Raw genomic sequence first — 23,655 nt, 5'->3', positions numbered from 1 at the left:
TAATTTATTTAGTTTGACATAAATGGAATGACGGACAGATGGTTAAAAAAAAATCTTGGATATTTAGTAGCAAATATCTGAACAGATCTGTAACATACAAGAACTGCAGTCTTACAATATTGTTATGTTACTATTGGACCATTGTAATCCCAGTAGTATGAAGACTCTATTGACCAGACTAGAATTGACCAGACCGACAGACGCATATGTCACGAACTTGCTTGGCACTTCAATCTCTTTCCGTCTCCTGGCATTGTCATCACTTAATGGCACTCTGTACCAGGAGTACATCGCCCGGAGGATCAACGTCTTCACTATCTGTCGTGTCCCCAGCAATGTCACAATCCCCACAAGAGCGCGGACTGTGCCTAATGCCAGGACGCTACCCGTCGGTGTGGGAAATGGGACCGGCAGCCGTCCCTTGGGCTCAAACGTCTCCCTGAGCTGCTGGTTCACCCAGTATCCAATAGAGCTCCCAGCTGCTACCCCTAAAATGGTGGTCGTATCCCCCCGTGTGGTGGTGTAATGGTCCAGCTCGGGGTATGTGTAGCTGAGGAAGAGGGGCAACGCCAACGCCACAACTGGGTAGACGGGACTGGTGAGCTGGAACCGATCAAATGCTTCCCAGTGAGGGTAGGTGAGAAACAGCAGGGCAGATGAGATCAGAGCACCACTGATCACATCCTGAGGGCAAGAAAGAGAGAGAACAAAAGAAAGAGGAATAAAACACAGTGCCACTAATTAATACACTACATATGAAGGAAATAATCGATTCAGGTCTCTTGTTCCTCTTGACACTTTGAGTGTCCAGCTTTTAGTGTGTGTGAAAACGGCAAACTCAAACAGTCTAAGCACAAACATTGCGTAACACAAACATTGATGACGAATGTGAGGACGCAAATTCTGATTGGCCGGAATGAGATGATGACACGGGTGTGGTGTTAGCCCCTCATATATTCAGCTATTAGTGTAGATTTTCGTCTTACACAAACATTAAATTCCCATTGACAATGAATGGAGAATTGACGTCATGATGTACGATGATAGGAGCGCCCCTCACTTCACACGGGTGTGATTTTTCCATTTATAATACATATTGTAATACAGACCTGAAAAGGACTTCACATGCCTTTAAGCTGCCTCTAAATGAGTCATAAAGCTACCAATGAGTTTTCTAAGCTCTTATCCAAGTGACATTAATGCCATAATGACAATATACATCATGATTCCATAATGAAACACGTTCCATAAAGTGCATATTGGATCAGTGCTGGTTCACTCAGCCAGACAGTCTAATAAGACACCAATATATACATCCTGCATTGGATAGGAATTTAATGTTTTATATCGCTAGTCTGTGTGCGTGCGAGTGAGTGTGAGAGGGAGAGAAAGAGGAGGCTAGCTCACCAGAACAGAGTGCATGCCAGTGTACAGGCGACTGAGACACACCATAGAAGACAGCACCACTGCAATAAGAAGGCCCACCTCAAACTGGAACTGAGACACAAAGACAGAAGGTCAAGTACATGGCACACACACACACACAATGTGCTTAAAGATCAGTTTGTTCAACTTGCGTGCACATAGTACCGTGGCATAGTGCACATTCCAAGCATTCCTCTATGCGGACACAGTCAGGGCTAGTCCACCACCCACCCCCGTTTTTCTTGTTCGTTTTCATCCAATCTATTTATTTTCTGTGCTCATTGCGAGGAAATATAGATCCTCCCCGCCAAACATCCATTCTAGTAGCTTGACATATGGCCAGTCATCAAGTCATCTGTCCTTTAGCCCTCTACTGTCTTTCTCCTATATTCTCTTCCTCTCTCCCCGACTCCTTTACCTATGTCGGCGGGTTTTGTTCTCTCTTCCATTTCAATAACAGAGAGGAGAGGCGGTATATATATATTCATCTCTCACACACACACACACACACACACACACACACCTCCTCATACCTCCTTCCTTCCTCCCTCTCTCCTTTTCCTGTGTCTTTTCCCGTCCTTCTTGCAGCTGGAAGCCTATTCAATGGCAGTTCATGAAGAGGGGATTTCTGAATGGGCACAAAGGATTCCTGGGGAATAGTAGGAGGTCACTCTTGTGATTGACTGTCGTGACCCCCGACCTCCTCCGGGGTGTAGGGGTGGGGGGGGGGACCTAGTACGCAGCCCGAGGCCCCGGGAGCTATTCAGGGACGTCTGCACTGACCACTGCTTGTTGTCTACTCACTCTACAGTAAAGCTGTGCAGAGGGCCTTTCAGGGGCAGTCTAGGGGGAATTCACACGGTTATGTGTCCAACTGTATGAGACTCCCTCAGCCTGTGAGCTTCTGAACATTTGACTTGATCGTCCAGGAAGTAATGACAGAGAGGTCGAATTAGATTGAGGATTTCACTGTGAGAGACTTGCATTCAGTTTGAAAGGGACAGGGAGAAGGAGAGAGGTGATGGAGATTGACAGTCATTGACTCTCCTGAGTCCATCAGAAGACTAAACAACAGCTGGGTGGGTGTGGCTGATGTTGACTGATGATGACTGCCGGCTCTGCCCCTCCGTCCCAATTGTCCAACTCTGCTCAGTCAAAACCCAATGACGGACAGTGGAGCCCCACCCCTCCACCCACAGAGGCACCAATAAACAAACTGACTTTTCTTCCAGTAACACCGAGTTTGAAAGCCACCACCGTTCTTCGACAAGTTCATCTCTCATACTTGTGGAAGGCTCACTGCATCACTGTCACTATATCACTGAAAAATTGGTCTTTTGGCTTAATTGTTTTTGCTTAATCATTTCCTGATTGGCTTTATCCCTGCTTTATCCACATACACAAATTGTGGTGCACTGTTATTCAGCGGTTCTTTGGGATGGTAGATGTGATATACATACATTAGAACCACTGCTGTACAAAGCCTCTATGTCTAGTCCTTCAGAGGTTCTCTACTGGTTCTGAGTGTAGGCAGGCACCTATAATGCTTCTGAAGAGCACCATTTGACAAAGGTGCTGTGTAGCACCAAAACACAGTAGTTCCCCCTGTGATCAAGAGCGATAATATCGCTCTTATTTAGTGCTAATTGTCTTGTCAGAAATAAAGTATTGGAGACAACCACCTGTAGCCTGGAGGTGGCGCTGAGCAGCAGCGTGAAGGAGATGCCGATGGCTGCCATGGCGTGGGTGGAGGGCAGGCCGTATTCAGCATCAACACGCATCTCCAGCTTAACCACTGGAGGGGAGGAAGGGCGAGGCAGCTTCAACAGGTCCTTCATCAGCTGACCTATGTACATCACCAACTGGTGAGGGACAGTGAGAATTTAATTGAAAACAAGTTTATATAAATGATATGCTGTGTGCAGAGAGAGAGAGAGAGAGAGAGAGAGAGAGAGAGAGAGAGAGAAAAAACAAATCATAGTAGCTACTGTACATACCTGGGAAAACGTTTCTGTTCAGAATCATACCTCAACTTTAAATAGAAGTAGAACCTTTCTTAAAAATATGTAATCAACAGTACAAATGCCATGTGGATGAATCAGCCATACACTAAACAAGCATCATTACACTTGAACGCTCATTGGTAAAACAATTCCTGCTTGTGGCACAGACCTCCCCGAAGCCTAAGCCCTCAGCTGGCCGCAGCAGCACAGAAAGAAAGAAAGACTAAAGTGTGACGTGAGAAAACAAAGGAGGTACAGCCCTGATGAGACCCTTTCTGTGCCATTACACCTAGCAGACTCATCATAAATAAGTAAGTGAAGACCCAGCCCTGTATAAAAGTGCGCATCCTGCAGTTGTACAGTAACTAAATCTTTTGTAGGAAATGGGAATCGGATTTGGCATAGTTTGCTGACACAGCGTCTTCAGTTGACGGTGAGACAAGAGCCCTGTGACATGATGACACACACACACTCGTGTGTGTGCACGTCAAAGTATGAGCATGTGGTCAGTGCCAAACGTGCTGCCTATTCTATTTCATGCAATCCCAGTGGTGTGCTGAGGTGCAGCCCACTCCAACACAAAGTTTATTTAAGGCTCGGTGTTGTATTTTTAATGAATGGCTGTCTTGGCTTGGAGCAGAGGGAGCGGATAGAGACTTGTGTGTGTGTGTGTGTGTGTGTGTGTGTCCGTGCGCGCGAGAGAGAGAGAGAGAGAGAGAGAGAGAAAAGAGAAAGGAGAGGGGGGTAATTGTTACCATTTCCTCTGGCACTGTAATCAGAGAATGCTTGTTACCATGGCGAACAAGAGATAGAAATGTAGCGTAGGTCTGCTGACCCCATCTGAGCATAGCAGCAAGCCAAGCCATTAGACTTAGAGGGAAGGGAGGAGATATACAGTAACAACCCAAAAATGGAACCTTTATATGAGTCCAGAAACCTTATGCTTAAGCAAATGCAGGCTTTTTGAATGACATTCAGAGAACCGATCACTGATCTGCAGCTGTCTAGTCTATAAAAGTCGTCTGTCTGTCTGTAAATGGACATGCCTGACGTCAGTATGCAAAGTGTTGTTGTTAGACAACTGGTGCCATCAGCACAAATCACTGTTGGCAACGGTTTCCGTTGTGTGTGTGTGTGTGTGTGTGTGTAGACAGGCCAGAGCTCGATCAGCGAGAGAGATAGGGAGGGAGAGATGGAGAGAGGGGTGTGTGCAGTGGTGTCATGGTCGTAGCACGCAGTACCACGGCGTGGTACCAATATTATTTTCACGCTCACTTGCAGGTACGGCACGGTACGGTGCACGGTAGAACGTCCCCCGTCCCCATGTGGGCAGCCCAGTCAATGGAGCTCTTGCCCAGCCTAGGCAAACTTAGAAAACGAATCTGCTCCTCCGACAACAATAGATACATTGGCTGCCCCATGCGCACCTTTTACCAAGCTATAAAAGCTGCCGGCGCAATTTGTGCATATAAATGGTCCATGTGTGATCTGTTAAGTAGGCCTATAATGTAGGCTAGTCTTTAGGCACATAGGCTACTGTGTGTCGACATGTCGGAACCAGTAGACTATCAAACAGTATTATGGTGCTAGTATTACAAACGGTAACAATATTTAACACACTCTATATCAGCCTGTACTAGTAGTAGGCTGACTAGGCTAGTAGATTGTGTTGTTACTGTTGTTCTATGGTTGTTACTTTGAATTAATTAATTTGTCACAAGTTGACTCTCATACACTATAGCCATGTAGGCGGCACGCACGTGTGTTCGCGTGTGCACGTGACGTCATTAAAATGCTGTGGTACCGGGGGGGGGGGGGGAACACCATTACACCACTGGGTGTGTGTGTGTGGGGGGGGGTGTCGGCTTGCTTGGCGAGAGAGAGAAGGGAGAGGGAGACTGAGTGATGAAGAGAGGGAGGGAAAAGTGAGGCTCAATTGGAAAAGACAGAGTATACAGGACTAGAAGAAAGAAAGACGGCCGGCTTGATTGATGGGATAATACGGAGACAAATAATTCTCGACCAGGCCTACAAAAGTTTACTTGTTCTTTCCACAAATGTGCATCTGTCCATGGTAATGTCTGAATGTTAAGATCATGTTTGTAATATTTGCATCCACCCCCCACCAAAACACAAACTTGTATTGTTGCATACACAGTACAGGGAGACAACCGTCAATTCCTCAGTGTTAATTTATAGATTTGCTCCTTTGATTCGTATGGCTCCATTCGGTTATATTTGACACTTTTGTTTTTAGTCCATTCACTTCTCGTAGATGCAGTATCCTACCGTAATCTCACTTAAACCCTGTTATGGTGACATTCTCCACATTCACCAGATCACCACGAGCCCTACACTGACCACGTACTGCATTCTCAACATGCAACGGACGCTGCCCACCACTTGCAACGCTTGCATACAGTAATGTGATACCCCGCCCGCACAAACTTCACTACCAAGCCCACCGACGTGGACTGTGCCCAGAGCACGCAGGTCTTACATTGGCGCCTTTGTGTGGCCGACATCAAAGCACTGACTGAGGCACAGCCTGGTCACAGAGGGAGAGGAGTTAAACATAGGTCAGGTCGCACAAACAGATAACCACACAAGTGTGTGCGCGTGTGTTTTCTCGTGAATGAGTGTATTGATCGAGCCTGATGTGTCGCTGGACTTTGATCTGTCACCACGTGAGTGACTGTGGGAGTGTGCACTGTGCAGCTGTGTGTGTGTGTGTGTGTGTGGGGGGGGGGGGGATGCTGTAGCTATTCCACTGGACAAGTCATCATTATCATACCACGATCATTATCATGTTTAACCTTAAATTTATGTCACTCCTACTGGGATTGTGAGTATTTTAGGTTTTAATACAGAACAGAACAGGAAATCTATCCACAATATCAACAACAGTAGTACTGATACTGCAACACTCCTGTGTAAAAGTGTTAAAACACAGTGTCCCTATTCTAGAGGCGAACATTAGGCGAAAATAGCATCATGGTGAAGAGAGGGAAAAAGGAAAAAAGGACAGGGCATAGTATAGACCCCTGGGGGACTCTGGTGAATCAGATCAGATCTCGATCAGCACGCCAGAGAGAGTTAGAAGGAGTGGGGAAAGGGGTAGAAGAAAGGGAGAGGGGGAGTTAGGGTGGGAAAGTGAAGGTGGGATGATGGAGAGACCATATTTCACCCACACAACAACCATGCAATAACCTATTGGCTAATGAAGGGGGGAGAGAGACAGAGAGAATGGGAGATGGAACGGGGAGAGAGAGAGAGAGAGAGAGAGAGAGAGAGATGGTAAGGAGAAAGCCTATTCCACCCAACTCACTGCTAGGGACATCAGAATAACAGAGCCTATCGGTACGGGAACCTAGGCTGGTAATCCGGCCTGGTGGCGTGTTGCGGGTTCGAGTCCCTATCCCGACGACCTTTGTTGCGTGTCTCCCCCCGTCTCTCTCCCCCTTTCAACCTGTCAACCTACTGTCTATCAGTGGAGGCAAAAAGCTCAAAAAATAACTTAAAACAAAACGAGAAGAACAACACAGCCAAATGTTGAAATTAAATTGTTTTGAAACCGTTTCACATTATAATTCTGGGTAGCCGATTTGACACTAGCTCTGGTCCATAGCTCTAATGCCATCACAGTTAGAGCTATGTTACTGTCAACTTCCGGGGCTCGCATAAATGCAGACCAGCCTCTTCTCTGTAGCTAATTCTTTTTTCACCCGAAGGAAAAACCTTCTCTATGAGGGTTTTCTCTTGGCAATATCAGTAGATGGCGCAGTGGAGTAACTACATTTCTTCCCCCCGGTGAAAACAAAATCCCTTTCTGGCCAAAAAGTGCATTTATACATGTGGTGGGGGGCTCAGAGTGTGTCCACTAAGGAAACCAGGCTAAGGAAATTACATAACCTTTCTGACTGTATTGGTGAGTAGGTAAAACATTATTTTTTATTTGCGCTACAGAGGAGAGGCTGGTCTGCGTTAATTTGACACTACATTTGGGTTGTGTCTCTTGATGGAATAAAATATATTCCAAAAAGAATGTCCTGGTTTTATCCTTTGCATAAAAATGCACTTTTCAGGTGTCAGTGTACCTATAAGTTATTCATGACCATATGGTCAATGAAAAATGTGTTATTGAGTAGACCAAAGTCACCCACCAAGTAAAACACATGCACTGTGCTAAAGGGTAGTGAAAGACACTATGATGTCCATCGTCCATCAGAGAGAGAGTGTGTGTGTGTGTGTGTGTGTGTGTGTGTGTGTGTGTGTGTGTGTGTGTGTGTGTGTGCACCTTGGATAGCTCCACCATCATAATGTGTGAGGGGTTAAGCTGGGGGTGCAAGGGACTGTTGGTGTAATCTGCCCTGAAGGGTGACAGACCAATGAGATCATAGACTACTTGGGTCAATAAAACTGTGTGTGGACAGGCCAGGAGGAGGTGAACTGTTAATGTCTAACTAGAGGAGTTTTATAGGGAGTCGGTATGAATGTATTATTGACAGTGTGCAGGGACCCAAACAGTGTGTTGTTCCCAAACAGTGTACAATGAGACAAGTCCAGGTGCGCCCCGGCATGGTCAACATATGGAATGAATTCTGTACTGGCCATATATGGAGCATGTCTTGAGTGTACAGGGTTTTATGAGGTCAGATCAACATGGAATAGTCAGAACAGGTCAGCTCCATATATGGAGATCTAACCGTGGCAGTGTCTTGAGTGTACAGGGTTTGATGAGGTCTGGCCATATATGGAGCGTGTCTTGATTGTACAGGGTTTGATATCATATACACTACCTATACAAAAAGTTGTGAATTATTTAGCTATTAATTTACTACTATACGCAAGTTGGAAATCCACCCAGTTATGCAAGACCCGGTGTGAGCTTGTAGATTGGCTATTTTAGTTATGAATATACATGTACCTTTTTCACATGCCTATTTGTGTGCCTTAACCACAGAAAGTTAAAAACCTCTGATCTAGAAGAATACAATGTCCTCCCCTAAGGGGTTAAAAGAGGAGGGTCAGATGCAGGACATGCAACATGCTTTTGGGATGAAGACGCAAAGGGCACATAAACATACTGCCCATCACACAGACTGTGGGAATGTGTGTGTTTGTCCGTGTATGTTTGTCCTTGTGTGTGTGCCTGTGCAACACCACACACACTGCCAGCATTTGTCTGATGCACATCTTTCAGAGTGCCTTTGAGATCTGTTCAGGGACTCGCAAAGAACCCAACATCTAAGAGCAGGATCCAATAGAATATTTTGCCACTGATGGATGGGCATCAATATGTGTGGCCCCCTTCATCCTATGTCGGTCACCCAGGGTCTGGTGGCCCCAGGCCTGGGGATACGGACATGGTGGAGCCGGGGACAGGTCACCGAAAGGGGAGAGAGGGATGAAAGGAGGTTGAAAGGTGAACAGGGGGTGAAGAAGAGGGGTGAGAGAAGAGAGGTGGCATTGTGAGACAGTTGTGCACGAAGGCAACGGGCAGTGCATGGACACACTGACGTTGGCACTAGATAGGGGGAAAGGCAGAGGGCTGACGGGCAGTAAACATGCATCTCTATCGTTTCTTTTTGCATATAATGTTTTTTTTTTTTTAAGATATGTTTTTGCGGCTTACGCCTTTTATTGGTTTTTTGAAGGGACAGACAGTAGGCTGACAGGAAACGGGAGAGAGATGGGGGAACACATGCAGTAAAGGCCGTGTCGGGCTCGGGAGTCGAACCCGCGGCACACTGCGACTGGATTACCACGCCACCGCCTGGGCGTATATAATGTTTTTTATTTTTACTAAAATAGATCTAGACCTAGAGAGAGAGATCACGCGTCCTTCCCTCAGATAAACAGTAAACAGACTAAACACTTGACTGTGACCTACGGTCCACATGTTGATGAGGCGTCTGCAGAGGAATGGATCCAGGTTCCAGTGGATGATAGGCAGAACGGTGATGTAGAACACTTCATGTCCCAGACCTGCTGAAAGCAGGAACAGGAAGTAGAGCAGTCTGTTCCTCACCTCATACAGAGGACCACTGCAGCCCTGTGGGGAACAAACAAATTACAGTGACAAAGAACATACTGGCCATTTTCAGGATACAATTTTGCACGAGTGGTGACTGACGAAACCTTTGGCCTTGCACTGCATCGCATCCACTTTCAATGTAATAGTAAAGTGGACCTAAATGATTTGCCTATAGGCAAACTGACCAACCTTTAAACCGCAGGAAGGAGAATCTGTTTGGTTCATTTTAAAGCAAAGGAGTGTGTGTGTGTGTGTGTGTGTGTGCGTGTGTGTGTGTGTGTGAGTGTGAGAGGCGGCAGGAAAATAGAAGTGAGGAAGAGAATTTCAGAGAAGCCAAAATTGACATCTGCGTCCTATGGAGAGTGGATTAACTTTCAAGGGACCCTAGGGTAACGCCGTCCAAATTACAGAAAAGGTAACCGAGGATCCCAAAAGGGGCTATTCATAACATGTCTACGGTGGATTTTTATGAAACAAACACTTTGAATCAATGGGCTGTCAATGGGAGGGTATTGCAACTCTATCTTAGCCAATCAAATCATCGCTATGGGGTGATCAGCCAATCATCAGCCAATGTTTGTGTTCACACAAACCCTCAAAGCTGGGCATAGGAGGGGAAAGTGTTGCAAATTGCGGCTAACATCATCATACATCACATTCTGTGCTCAGCCAATGAAATCATCACTATGGCATAGGCCTATACACACAGACACAGAAAGCTGGGCAGGGGCTAGCGCACCTCAAAAATCATAATGGCTTCACTTTGACCCATAGGGACACAACAAATGCCAAAGTATGACATTTAATTTACATTTTCCTGATGTGCGTTCTCAGTCTGGCCCTCAGTGGTTTCATGCTCGTAGAACGCAGTACGCAGTACCACGTCTGTCCGATATTTCATATTCCATCCTAATTGGCCAACATTGGCTTTCAAAGTTTGCAGGATTGGCCCGTTTTGAACAAAAAGGCTCAAATCTTGAACGCAGTGTGCAATTTACGTGAAATCTTTCACAGACTTTCCTACTAGGCTGAGGAATATATCCCACCCTTTTCACATTGGCCTGTTATAGCGCCACCAACAGGTGGATTTTAGAAAAACACATTTTTGGAACAGAATGCCTCAAATCATCAAATCCAAGGCGTAAGAAGAAATGGCACCCTTTTCACATTGGCCTATTACATCGCCACCAGGAGGCCACAACCTGACCTGCCCTGGTGGAGACCTGTGCCCAAGGGGCACTTTATCTAGTTTTAAGTCTACGTTTGTGTGCGTGTGACGTTCCGTGGTACCACTGCTGGCCCTGTACAAATAACACAAGATATTAACTGCCTTTCCAATTGCTATGTACCCTTTTATGCATGTGCACAACTCCATGGACACAATCACAAAGATGTAGAGACGTGCCTCCTGGCGGAGATTAGCACTCCACTGAGCACCCCTTGCTCATTCTAAATGAACTGTCAGGTGCTGTCACTGTCAGTCAGTTAGGCTAGACTAGACCAGAGCCATAGACTACATGCCTCTGGGCTAGACTAAAACAAGAAAAGCCAGTTACGTGACGTCACACGTGCCATCACACTCACAGTTTGAACGAAATCCCATTCAGACTAGCCTACTTACTCCAACAACAACTCCGTTCTCCTTGTATTTGTGATCTGAATCATACTCCCGTCGACATTCACTTATATTTTCAACATGTCCATTGACTCCATTGGGCCTACATCTTTTCTTCAGCTTGTCAGACGGGGTGTTGTTGTCAGAGTGGTCCGTGGTATGTCCCAGCGACAATCCGTTTCTCTCCCCGCTGTGATGCATGTCCTCGATAAGGAAGAGTCCGCATCTCCTCTGGAAACGGGCCACAAGCTCCGAATCCTGGAGGGAAGCCAGGAGCTCCAACATGTCAATTAAATGGTAGTACGGTGTGCAGTGAGCAACCTAATTTAAACTCGTAAATCTGGAAAATAATAGCGACACACATGACACATCCCAGACGCAGACTGCCTGTAGATGTGAACTTGATGTAGGCTATATAGTAGGCTACGCCTGCTGCAGGTGTGTGTGGGTAGGAATGGGAGGGGCAGGTTGGACACACCGAGCTGTAACGATTCAAACGAAGCCTCGGGGTTGGCTCGACCTTTAGACCGGGATTGCAGTCATTGCACACACCTACACGTTTGTAGGTGTGTGCACTCTGTTTGCAGAGATTAGCCACCGGTAGGTTGCTAAACCAGGTTATAACCACGCACGTCGCACGCACACATGGAGTTGAACGCATTGGCCTTCTTGATAGTTGATTCAAGAACTGACAGCACACTGGAAACATCAAGGTTTTACATTTGGGCTTTAAGCTGTAACTGAGTATTCAATTGGCAACAACTGCAATCAAAAAGCTGATGATGGTTGAAAATATTTCTCATCATTTGTTCTCAAGTATTCTCTTTTCTGTATACAGAAAATAAAATACTTGAGAATGATGAGAAATATTTTAATCTGTTGTTAGCCTAGCCCAGTGCCCCCCCCCCTCTCTCTGTTGCAATATAGACTAGACATTAATTAATAGCCTAGGATGCCTCCTATAGGCTATTGACTGTCAAATGGTCAAATTAAAATAGACCTAATAGTAGCCTATAACTGAATGTTTAACCAATTCCATATCCAATGTACTGCAATTGACATTTTAACAAATGTGTCAACAGGTAGGCTAAAAGAAAATGCATGACCACGGCCGTGGGGCGTGGCCGTGTGGGCATCCACGCATGAGACAGACCTATTTATTTCCCATCATGAGGTAACTCAACGGAACATGTCACATGACAACAATGTTCAACTTGACCTATTTTTTTATTGAGTGTGTGTGTGTCATTTGGCAACGCAGCCTATTGTAAAGCAGCGTCGGTTTAACCCAATTAGCGCATCCTTTGTCTGGGATGCTGCGAGATGGCGACCGATCAGTGAGTTCCAGCCTGGTTCTGCGAGCAACAGAGAACAGAAAACAACAGACGCTATAACGGGAAACAGAACAACATCCAACGACCGCCGCCTCTCTGTCTCTCTCTCTTTTGTGGGGATGTGCACAGCCGCGCTGAATGAGCCCCGGCGTTGGAGTCGCCACCATTACATCATCGGCTCCCTGCACGCGGAACGTGAAATGGGACCCTTTTAACATTTCAGTGAGGGGTTCCGGACATTAAGGCTGCTGAGAGACGCTCGGAATTTAACATAACAATATAACATCGTGTGGATGATTGAAGAAAAAAAGGCCTGGCTACGATCATGTCAACATAGGCGATTCATCGGAGTGATGATGGCGCTTGCATGAACTGGGTAATAGGGAGAGAGAGAGACGTGCACCGTCATCAGCATCTGTTCGCCAGCTCCCTTTGTGTTCACTAGAGAATGTGAATGGCGAAAGATGACATGGCAGGGCTCGATCTGACATCAAACAGAGCGGAACCCCCAGGCGAGGCCACGGCAACAGTGTTCCCCTACGAGGAGTACGAATGCAAAATCTGCTACAATTACTTCGACCTTGACCGCCGCGCTCCGAAGATTTTGGAGTGCTTGCACACGTTCTGCGAGGAGTGTCTGAACACGCTTCACCTCCGGGAGGAGCGTCCATGGCGCATCAGCTGCCCCGTGTGCCGCCACAGGACCCCCGTGCCGGACTACAGGATACAGAACCTTCCCAACAACACCAAGGTGACGGAGGACTTTCCGCTCTACATCGACTCGGACCCTCTGCCCCAGGACGCCCTGCCACCCTACCCTCCCCCACTGCACCCGGCGCTCATCGCGCTCCGACGGGAGGAGGCTTCGGGGGCGTCCACGACCACCACCAGTCAAGCCACCCCTTCCACGACCGTGTCCACGGCCACGACCCTGTCCCAGGACTCGGTGCGCTACGACAGCTGTCAGAGCTGTAAACGGGTGGCGCTAACCACCGGCTGCGTGTGCGTGATCTTCTCATTCCTGTCCATGCTGGTGTTGCTGTTCATGGGCCTGATTTTCGTGCACAGCCACAGCAGCCCTCCGTCGCCCGCGGGACCCATTTGCCTGTCTGTAGCCAGCATCCTAGCCATGTTCTCCGTGGTCGTCACATGGCTGATCTGCTGGCTCAAATACAGACCGGATCACGAGACGGGCCGCTCATCCGCCACCACTAACTCCAGGAGAAACGCCTGATTTTGGTTTATGACAAAGAATCAACTATAGCCTATAGCCTGATTTGGAAGGGGGTGTGATTATGTACAGTGCATATAAAGGCAATCCTATCCTTTGATCTTTTATAGAAACAAATCGCCCTAAATGGCCTTGAAAGACAGCAAACACCCAAAGGCCTTCATCTAGTTTTGAGCAATAGGCTGACATGATCCTTCCTTATTTATACCTATATGCACTTGAAATGGTATAGCCTATTAGGCCTAGTGGGTTTGGTTTGTGGCTTATGACTGAGTGAACTTGCCAGAGACTGTTCTAGGTCTGCTGTGGTTGGCTTGATGACTGAATGTGAAGTGCTCCTCACCAGGGTATGATATTCCCCTAATCCCCCCCAAATATGCATATCCCACTATGCCATGATTCACTGTAGATAGCTGGGCATGATCACTTATATCTGAACTAAGCACTAGCCAATTGTATTGTGTCCAGTAGTCTACAGTTTTGAAATGATGGGTTTTGGTTTTATTTTATATCACACCGAGAAGCCTCCAATCGGTCAATCACAGGAAAACAAATGTGTAATCATCACAATGAAAACTGTAAATAGTCCAATGATGCAGCAGCTACTCGGCTAACTGAAGAGTGGTGTGATAACTTGATAGGCCTATATTTATCTTTCAGACCTGGGCCAAAGCCTTGCAATGCTTAGACTTCTGTTATTGAATGAACTTGAGTTGCAGAAGGACACCCTTCCCACTGTTCTCTGTGAGGTCAAGTAAGGCAAGCGCATTGGAATGACCAGCAGTGAAATCAAGAGTATTTGACCCAAGGTCTGTAATCTATTTTGTGCATGTTAGGCTACTGATGGTCAAGACCAGGTTGGAGAACGTTTTTTGTTTAATGATATAAACGCAGGTCGTCTTCTTCACTTGTGTGCCTCACGTCGTCACCCTCCAAAGCTAGCCCATGATCGATATACCGGTAATCGATCAATTAGTCAATCAAATAATCGAGCTTCAATCAGAGACTTCGGCATAATCACAATCATAATTGAAATCATCAGGCACAGACCTCTCCTATCTAGCATCCAGCTGGGACGTCATGGAGTATTTCCTCTTCCTCTACAGATCTGACAGTGGGACTATAAGCAAAGACTCTTCTCTGCAGCTGTTCAGACTCGGAAACATCTGGCTTAAAAAAGAGGTCTAGTTGAGAAAATGTGTAAATAACTTTTTCGTTTTTTATAATGTATTTATTAATTTCGTTATATATAAAAGACAAACAATCTCATGGATCACATTAATCAATCCGAAATGAAATTTTACCTATAGTATCCAAAAGCTATGTTCACGGGTGGGATGCCAAAGCCCCTTTCTCTTCATCTGGATTTGACTTGTTGATACAGACACTATACAGTCCAAGGTGAAGATATATGAAAATCCATATTGTTTCCAGGTTTAAATAGACCTTGTGTCAGATGAAGTATCACGAACAAATCAGACACGAAGCAGTTTGGGTTTCACTCTTCTGTCAGGGGTTATGTGATATATACGATATGCCTGGCTGACGATTTATAGAAAGCTTAATCAGTTGCCTATGTATGGCTGAGATTATCCAGAAGTGTTCATGAATGAAATAATACCAGTAGTGGGTCTAGATGGGCTGTGATAGTGTAATCCAATGGAACACACAAGTTGAGTGTACGTTGTGAACTTTATTTAATTTAAACATAATTACATTTAGGTCTGTCTGAGTCTATTAACTCAGCTGATGATATTCTGAGAAAACAGAATATTTATCTCAAACTAGGCCTTTTAAGTAAGAATGTGATTGGAAAATGTCAATCTTCAGAAGTCATTCTGGGATAATGTCCAACAAGCATTACCAAGACGTATTATAAGATATACTACCAGTATTTGCTGTGAATTCTGTGCTTTGTAGTTATGTGCTACAATAGTTGCTTTATTATTTTATGTGATTAACAATGACAACTCTTTTAATGGTTTATTATTTCAAAATTGACAACACAGTGGTCCAGTGAGCTCGAGAACAGGGAAAACTATGGCTCCTTGATGCTCCTGTGTTAGTATGAAGAAGAATGCACTTTGGCGATAACTCAGTTTTTATCTAAGCACTTATTTCCCCTTCACATTCATTTTAACCCTACCTCACTGCTATGGGTAGAGGCTAAGACAATTAAAAAACAATCATGGAATACCCCAATCCCAATTTTCATACCTGCTCCAATGATCTTACATGATGCACTTTTTCACCCTTTTATTTGACATGATAGGATCTTTGGTGGGAAGTAAGCTTATTGTAGGCCTATTTATTTAAGAGAACATAGCAAATGTTGTTTTTTTATGAGAATCTGTGGTTGTTGTTAAGGTACTAAAATGTATTTGCACAGAGAAATGCTCTTTATGTGCTGTTTTACATACATAAACACATTTCAGTATTAAAGAGATCATATGATCTGTTGCTTTTATTAATTGTCTGAAAACGATAATAGAATAGAATGTTGGCGCATCACATGACTTGCTACAACTCACATTTAGCCCACTGCTATACTATTATTGCTCGATTTAACTCTAATGTTTAAGGCCTATAAAAGTTGGATCTAGATTCAACATGTTCCATTTCTCATCCTGCTGTTTGGCAAACGCGCCCTCTAGTGGCAAACAATGTTCAGTGCCTATAACATGTTTTATGCTCACCGAATTGTGTTCAGCTTTTAAATAGGCTACTTTTAGTTGTAAAAACTAATAGTAAACTAGTTGTGAATGGTTTCGAGTTCAATTTGTTGAACCCCCTCTGTTCAATTTAAAGGACATCATGCTATTAATATGCTATGATATCATTATTTTAAGTAGTAATATAGCCTATACCTAAACAAAACAGTCTTTCTTGTAAGTCACTGTAACTATGGTAATTGAGGCGTATAGCTTATATCAATTTAGGATTGATTGATTGATTGATTGATTGATTGATTGATTGATTTAAAAATGCTGATATTCACATATTTGAAATGTATAACTTGGCTATTAGCCTAGCCAAATTATTTATTTAAATTAAATTCGCTTATTTTTATTTAGGCTAAAGTAGACCTAGATATTCTCTTAAAGGTATAGGGTAAGTGATTTTCTTTTGTTAAAATAAGTGTTAAACAGCTCTATATTGTGTGCATTATTAAACAGAAAATGCATTTTTTTTTGGAATACCAATTTTATCCAATCAGGATATAGAGAACTCAGTCAGGATACAGACAGATTAAATACAAGTGTAAGTATAAGTAAGTGATGACACAAAGCAATGATTAGACAAATTGGAACTGGAACACTAACAAGCTGATAGATGGCTCTCTCTTTATAATATTGGCTGAAAATGTATTTTCTGTTTATTAAAGAGCTGGAGAGACCGGGAGACTCCTATACTGAACAAACACTCTAGCATCAACAATGATTATACTATTCAGAATATAGTGATTTAACATTTTGTTTTATAACCAAAAAATATCACTTGGGTAGGCTACTATATTCCATAATAATGGAATGCTTAGGCCTATTGATCGATCTCTCCCCTGTGCCACAGTTCCCTCAGGATCTTCTTCTTCTTCTTCTTCTTCTTCTTCTTCTTCTTAGTTCTTCCCTTTCTTTTTTTCTAATAAAACGATAAGACGATAAAAACGAATTTCATCCACTTGTTTAGGCCTACTTCTGTAAACCTGTTATGTGACAATATAAATTATATGCATTCTATGCATTATCAACCGGCCCAAATAAAGTCTCAATTAATAAAATATATAGCCTATAGTCTAAAATGTGTTTTCACTTCATGAAAACTAAATATAGCCCACATAATAAACAATGGGATACATGGCGCCCAGCCCAGGGCCAAATAGACGTCAGCTCGTTTGATTCACAACCAACATATATTAATAGCTATAGCCCATGGCCTAATATGCGTTGAGTTCGAAATAATTTGACAGATACGTGGTTATAGATGGCACTGTGCTCTTAACAGAATATGTGATGAAACCAATTTATTTCTCATCAAGCGAGATTTCTGACTTTGAATTTCATCCCCCCGGTAATGGATTGGACACGGCGATTCAATGTCGCTTTTAAGAAGGCCGAGGTATGCATCTCGCTTCTCTCTGTTTTCCATTCTCCCCCCTCTGTTTTCTTGGATATAATATCCAGTTTCAATAAGTTCAATGACCCTCTAAATCGTCACGTTCGTCAGCGTATAGCTATATACAGAGTGATGTTTTTCTGTTATTTGCCGTATATCGCCTCATGGGATGACCCATGCAAACGTGTGATAATAAATAGATATATAAAAACACGACGATGAAATAGAACTATAGGCCTATTATTTCCCCCACACACGGTAAGAGCTTTTATGTTGAACCTTTTGATTTCCTCTAGGCCTTCATTCGTGCTTCAGCATCAGATAATAGAACTGCAAATACACTTTGGCACGAATTTAAACTAATTCCCACGTAATTATGAACAATTCACCCGGGTTTATCTAGTGCACTTACAAGTGTTCGACCGTGTCATCATATGAGGTTGACTTAAGATAAGAGGATAATAACCTTCTCAGGGGGATATTAAATAATGCTGTGAAAGAACCCCCGTTTCCCATGCTTATTTTAAGCCCAGCGTCCAGGCATTGTCCGAGCAGGTTTTGACATAAAAGACAAAAGGATCTGAAGTGCCTTTCTGCAGGCACAAAAGAGACGAATGTTAATTGAATGCGTATAGGCAGTGGGATGTCCGTAAATAGAGCTGTATGCTATAGTGCACACCGTGGCTCCCGCTGCGCGCCCTGCAGTAGGTAAAGGTGAGGAAGTGAGGAGATGAAAGCGCGGGGCAGGTGCGTGTCTCCGGGTCCTTTGCAACCGGTTCCCGTTGCGCTACGTGCGTCCCGTGGAGCATTCCAGGTCTTTCCAGGTCCCTGGACAAACTTTAGAGGGTGGTAAAATAAAGTCAGACGTGCTGACAGACAGATTTCCAATGAACGTGACAGAATCAATGGCACCATGTGGCCTACAATCTTAATTTAGTTACCGAGTTTATAGGCTACCGGTATATACATTTATTATATTATAATGCAAATCGGCCTGTACATTTCACTATGCATCTCACCATGTCACATTCCTTATGCAAATTACATAAAAACCTTTGCAGGTGATAATATTCCAACCCTCACCTGCAAAATGGTGACACAGATTTGTTTAAATATGCTAACACAATTTTAAATTAAATGCCCTATATAAGAATAATTAATATAGCTGTCCTTTAACGTAATCAAAATAGTCTAAGTTGTATATATAGTTTGGCTCATCATTGTGATGAGTGGAGAGGTCCATATGATGTCATTGTCATGCCGTCCGTGGAGGAAAGATCAACTTTGATGGACAAACACTGAGGATGGGGTCTTTCGGATGAAGGCTGCCTGCTTTTGTCTGATTCCAAAGGTCAGAATGGAAACCCCTTTCGCGGTGCAGGGTTGATTGATCGGGGGCTAAAAGAGACGCTATGACCCCAGACACAATACATAAAGAGACTTAGAGAAGCTAACTTTAGAAAAAGACACTTTAGAGAGTTTTGAGAGAGTTTTGAGAGAGAGAGAGAGAGAGAGAGAGAGAGAGAGAGAGAGAGAGAGAGAGAGAGAGAGAGAGAGAGAGAGAGAGAGAGAGAGAGAGAGACTACAGTCACAGACTCACGTCCTACAGGCTACAAACCGTTGTGGTCGTCGTGACAAACTTTAGAAACTTATATCACATTTGGTGATTTAAAAAAGACATTAAACACCGACCCTTGTCTGCTTCAACTAGATAGCTAGACACGTTTTACGGCCGCCCTGGCGTCGCATCCTGCTGTGACGCACATCCCCTTTACATTGCTCTCTGCGTGCCAGTGCCCAGCTTGAAAACCACATAATAAAGTCCTCGGTGTGCACTCTCTCTGCACTGCAGGCACCATTTGTGTTATTATAACACAGTGGTTCTCAAACTTTGTTTCATTTTATATCAAGGACTCCATACGAGTCAATTTGGTTCCATTTGTATGCATACCCGCTGAGAGATGCATCATGCACTGATATGCATGCAAGCAAATGCAGATATGTTAGCGCAAAGTGCACTCCGAAGTATTAATTGAAATGGCCATTTATCGTATACTAATATAGGCTCTTATGCAAAAGCACGCATGCCAACCTATTTGTCAAGAAAAACGGCCATATCTGTTGTGAGCCCTCCCTCCTCTCTCCTATAATATCTGTATATGGCAACTTGTAAACTTTTGAGTTTATCATTCATCTGTCAAAGAACAGTCTCTCATCATCCAGCTCCAGTCCTCTTCGAAGCACAACCCTGACAGACAGTTTTCACCGCGTCAGCCAATCATAACGCACGGCTGCGCGACCGGGTGCAACCTCTCGGCCAATCACATCCCCGGAGCACTGATGGAGAGCGAAGCGCAAGCATCTAATAAGTGCTCCGCTACTTTTTGACCGTCTCCCCTCACTTTGAACGTGTGTCAACAACAAACAGTAATAATAACATATACCAGACGCGGCCCTGTCCCGGAGACATCGTCCGCTGTGGCCGCCGCGTCTTCACGTGCGTACGGACTGCGAAACAAGCTGATTTTGTTTTTGTATTTTTTTTTTGTATTTTTTGTTGTTTCCCATTTGGCAGCTAACTTCTGCCTCGCAGAGGCGGGCGGTCTCATTCTCCCGGGGCAGTTGTATGCTACTTTTTTTGCCCATTGCAGTGTGGCTATATAACTTCACCGACACTAACCACCCAGGGACAGGAATACAAGACTTTTTTTCTTTTCTTTCTTTCTTTCTTTCTTTTTTTTTTGTATTGGTGCACGAAATCCCCAGGCTCTGAACCGAGCACGGGAGGAGGGATTCCTAACTTTGGGGTCGTGGAGGTATGACTGCGTTGGCGGGGGCATTACCCATGATGATGCGACCCACTCTGGCTCAGAACTACCCCCGCAGCGGCTTCCCCCTGGAAGGTAAAGATCAAGACCCACAACGACATTTTAGCCTACAAGTTGGGCTGAGAGATTGCGGTTCCTCAATGCACACGCAGCACACCCTGGACTATTAAAAAAGAAAAACACACACAACAACAACAATATATATAGCATATTCTGCATAACCTTTGTCTGTCCAACATTAGCTGAAATGCAGTGTTCGCATTGTTGTTTTGCTTTAATTTCATACATTTATCTGAGAATCATTGCACTACAGAAGTTGTGTTTCAAGTAAAAAGGGGTTTTATATATAGAAATAATGTGTAATGTGCAGTTTTGACATAGGTATTCATTTACATTTGTATAGTGCATATATGGCATTGATCTAATCTCATGCCTTTAGATAAAAAAAAGTTTCAGTTCAGTATTATTTTTAGCCCAATTATGTAAATTATTGTGAGCAATTTAACTTAAATCTATATCGTGCGATTTTAAGTTGTCATAATTGTTAGCCTATATTAATTGGAAATTATTTTGTGAAATTTTACAATGGACAATTCTTTAACCATGCACTTAATTTGAATCATAATTGAATCGTGAATGTGTAACATAACATAACTAATGCATTTCACATGCGAGTGCGGCATGTTGAATGTATAGGTGATTATTTGACATAGCCTATACTATTGTCTTTACATCCAGTGTCTACCCCGTTGGGTCAAGGCCGAGTAAACCAGCTGGGGGGAGTTTTCATAAACGGCAGACCTCTGCCCAACCACATTCGTCATAAAATCGTGGAGATGGCCCACCACGGTATCAGGCCGTGTGTCATCTCCCGGCAGCTACGAGTGTCTCACGGCTGCGTGTCCAAAATCCTTTGCCGGTATCAAGAAACGGGCTCTATACGACCCGGGGCTATCGGTGGAAGTAAACCCAAGGTATGGAAGAATAGGCCAGCGATGCATGGCCTCCCAAAGTGAATATTTGAATATATACATGGATATTTCACCCTATATATAAAAGTCAATAAATGTGCATTTTCTGGTCTTTAAAGCAGGGCACGACGCCGGACGTAGACAAGAGAATCGAGGAGTTCAAGCGCGACAACCCGGGTATGTTTAGTTGGGAGATTCGGGATAAATTACTGAAGGATGGGATATGTGACCGGGACACCGTTCCATCAGGTAAAAAAAGAAGCAGAAGAGGGCCTTTATATATAGCCTACATTAGACCAGTGGTTCTCAAAGTGGGGTCCGGGGACCCTCAGGGGTCATTGAGGGTTCAAGGGGTCCCTAGAAAATTATCACAGCATAAAATCAGTTTAACCATGAAGTTTATAACCCTATCGGCTATTTGAAATATTTACAAGCTCACTTGTGCTTGCAGCTATATTAAAATAGGCTATATACACCTTGAAAATATTCTATTAGAATGTTTTGGAATTTTTCAAAACAATTTAACAAGACAAATCTTGGGGGTCTCTGCACTCCCTATAGCACAAACTGGGGATCCGCAGCCAATAGGCTATACATATAAATTTTGGGGTCCTCCTTGACATGAAAAAGTTTGAGAACCACTGCATTAGGTCACACAGTTCAAGTATTTTGCCGTGTGTGTGTGTGTGTGTGTGTGTGTGTGTGTGTGTGTGTGTGTGTGCGTGCGTGCGTGCGTGCGCGCGCGCGCGTGTGTGTGTGTGTGTGTGTGTGTGTGTGTGTGTGTGTGTGTGTGTGCAGGCAGGCTGGCAGCATAGTTGGCCATCCATCATCATTTTCATCGTCACCACTACCATCGTCATCGTCATTTTTCATATAGCCTTCATTAAGTACACCTGCCCGCAGAGATCAACACGTTAGCCTGTCATAAACCCCGCATTGTGACAGCACACACAGTGACGTTTATGATCCCATAAGTCCCAAGCCAAGAAATCATTTCAAATGTTCTCCCTCATTAATTAATGGAAGTTACACATCACTGAAGACTTATAGCTTCCCTTTTTGCACTATTAGAGGGCAAAGAGTGAAAGAGGGCTATTTTTTTAATCAAAATGTTATGGCCAATATAGTTAGGCTACACATTTTGCGTAATTTAATTTGAAATCGTTGACATTTTCTCAGTACAATTATAATATACCGGTAATAGCCTTTCATGACTTTCATGTATTTCTGTTTTCTTCATTTGTTCCGAACTCAGTGAGCTCCATCAGTCGCATCATGCGCAGTAAGTTCGGAGGGAAAGGAGAGGATGAGGACGATGAAGAAGACATGGAGAAGAAAGACTTGGAGGACACGGACCGCCGGGCCAAACACAGCATTGAAGGCATCTTGGGAGACAGATGTGAGTCAACTATTGAGTTACATTTTTACTTCATGGCACGACGGCGTCGCTTGCTGAGGAAAAAACAAAACAAAAACATTTCGTCATCTCTTGCCAAGCTGCAGCGTCATGCTACGGAGTAGGCTATATTATAATTAATTATGCATTAGTGTCGAAAATAACTGAGTGTTTGTTTGTTTGGTTCTTTGGATTGTATATAAACGTTTGCCTATCCAACCTGTTGCTTGCCTGCGCATCTGCACGGTCGGAGACGAACGTGCGTGATTGTGGAGTTTTGAGGTGACGGTGAGAGATTGCATGCGCTTGTAGCCTATTTTGTCGTACCTGGCGTGTTATTGCGAGCAGTTGTAGCGGTTGTAAAGTTGTTGGATGCGGATGAAGCGAGAGGGAGAGTCAGTGTGTGCGCCTTTGTCGGCGCGCCCATAAAGTGCGCTCGTTTGTTTGGAATTTTTTATCGACCATATCTCTCCTGCTAATGCTTTTCCCATGAGTCCTTACCGTAAATCAAACAGCAGGTGATGGTTTTTTGCGGGAAGTGAAGAATGCGCGCGCGCGTGTGTGTGTGTGTGAGTGCGTGCGTGTGTGTGTTCGTGCGTGCGTGTGTATGTGTTTTGTGTGCGCGCGCGCTCTGCGCGTTAGAAAGAAAGGAGGAGAAAGAGAGTATAGGCCTGTAAGTGCACTCTTTTTTTGTATTATCGT

General features: G+C 44.2%; 3 protein-coding genes across 3 annotated transcripts in view; 2 read left to right on the top strand and 1 right to left on the bottom strand.

Moving 5' to 3' along the window:
• Positions 1–43: 43 nt before the first annotated feature.
• Positions 44–11,475, bottom strand: sgpp2 (sphingosine-1-phosphate phosphatase 2). Its single transcript, XM_083772987.1, has 5 exons — positions 11,087–11,475; positions 9,322–9,483; positions 3,108–3,287; positions 1,408–1,497; positions 44–684 (listed from the first exon to the last, which is right to left on the bottom strand). Exons 1-5 carry the CDS (start codon positions 11,363–11,365, stop codon positions 112–114), a joined length of 1,284 nt encoding a protein of 427 aa, XP_083629113.1. The 5' UTR covers positions 11,366–11,475; the 3' UTR covers positions 44–111.
• A 1,078-nt stretch (positions 11,476–12,553) lies between these two features.
• On the top strand, positions 12,554–16,026 carry rnf228 (ring finger protein 228). The gene has a single exon (XM_083772770.1). It carries the CDS (start codon positions 12,869–12,871, stop codon positions 13,646–13,648), a length of 780 nt encoding a protein of 259 aa, XP_083628896.1. The 5' UTR covers positions 12,554–12,868; the 3' UTR covers positions 13,649–16,026.
• Positions 16,027–20,576: 4,550 nt separating this feature from the next.
• The window catches only part of LOC310864958 (paired box protein Pax-3-like), a gene marked incomplete at its 5' end in the record, with an annotated part of 35,784 nt that continues 32,705 nt past the window's right edge, over positions 20,577–23,655 (top strand). The window contains 4 exons of the mRNA XM_083773841.1: positions 20,577–20,661; positions 21,325–21,560; positions 21,677–21,806; positions 22,813–22,956. Of these exons, the coding sequence (XP_083629967.1) occupies positions 20,577–20,661; positions 21,325–21,560; positions 21,677–21,806; positions 22,813–22,956 (595 nt within the window). The remainder of the gene's footprint in view (positions 20,662–21,324; positions 21,561–21,676; positions 21,807–22,812; positions 22,957–23,655) is intronic.

The sequence above is a fragment of the Protomyctophum parallelum genome (assembly GCF_964188405.1).
Source record: "Protomyctophum parallelum genome assembly, chromosome: 9".
NCBI lineage: Eukaryota > Metazoa > Chordata > Actinopteri > Myctophiformes > Myctophidae > Protomyctophum > Protomyctophum parallelum.
Note: the sequence above shows the minus strand (reverse complement) of the source record. Positions and strands in the feature narration are given on the sequence as shown.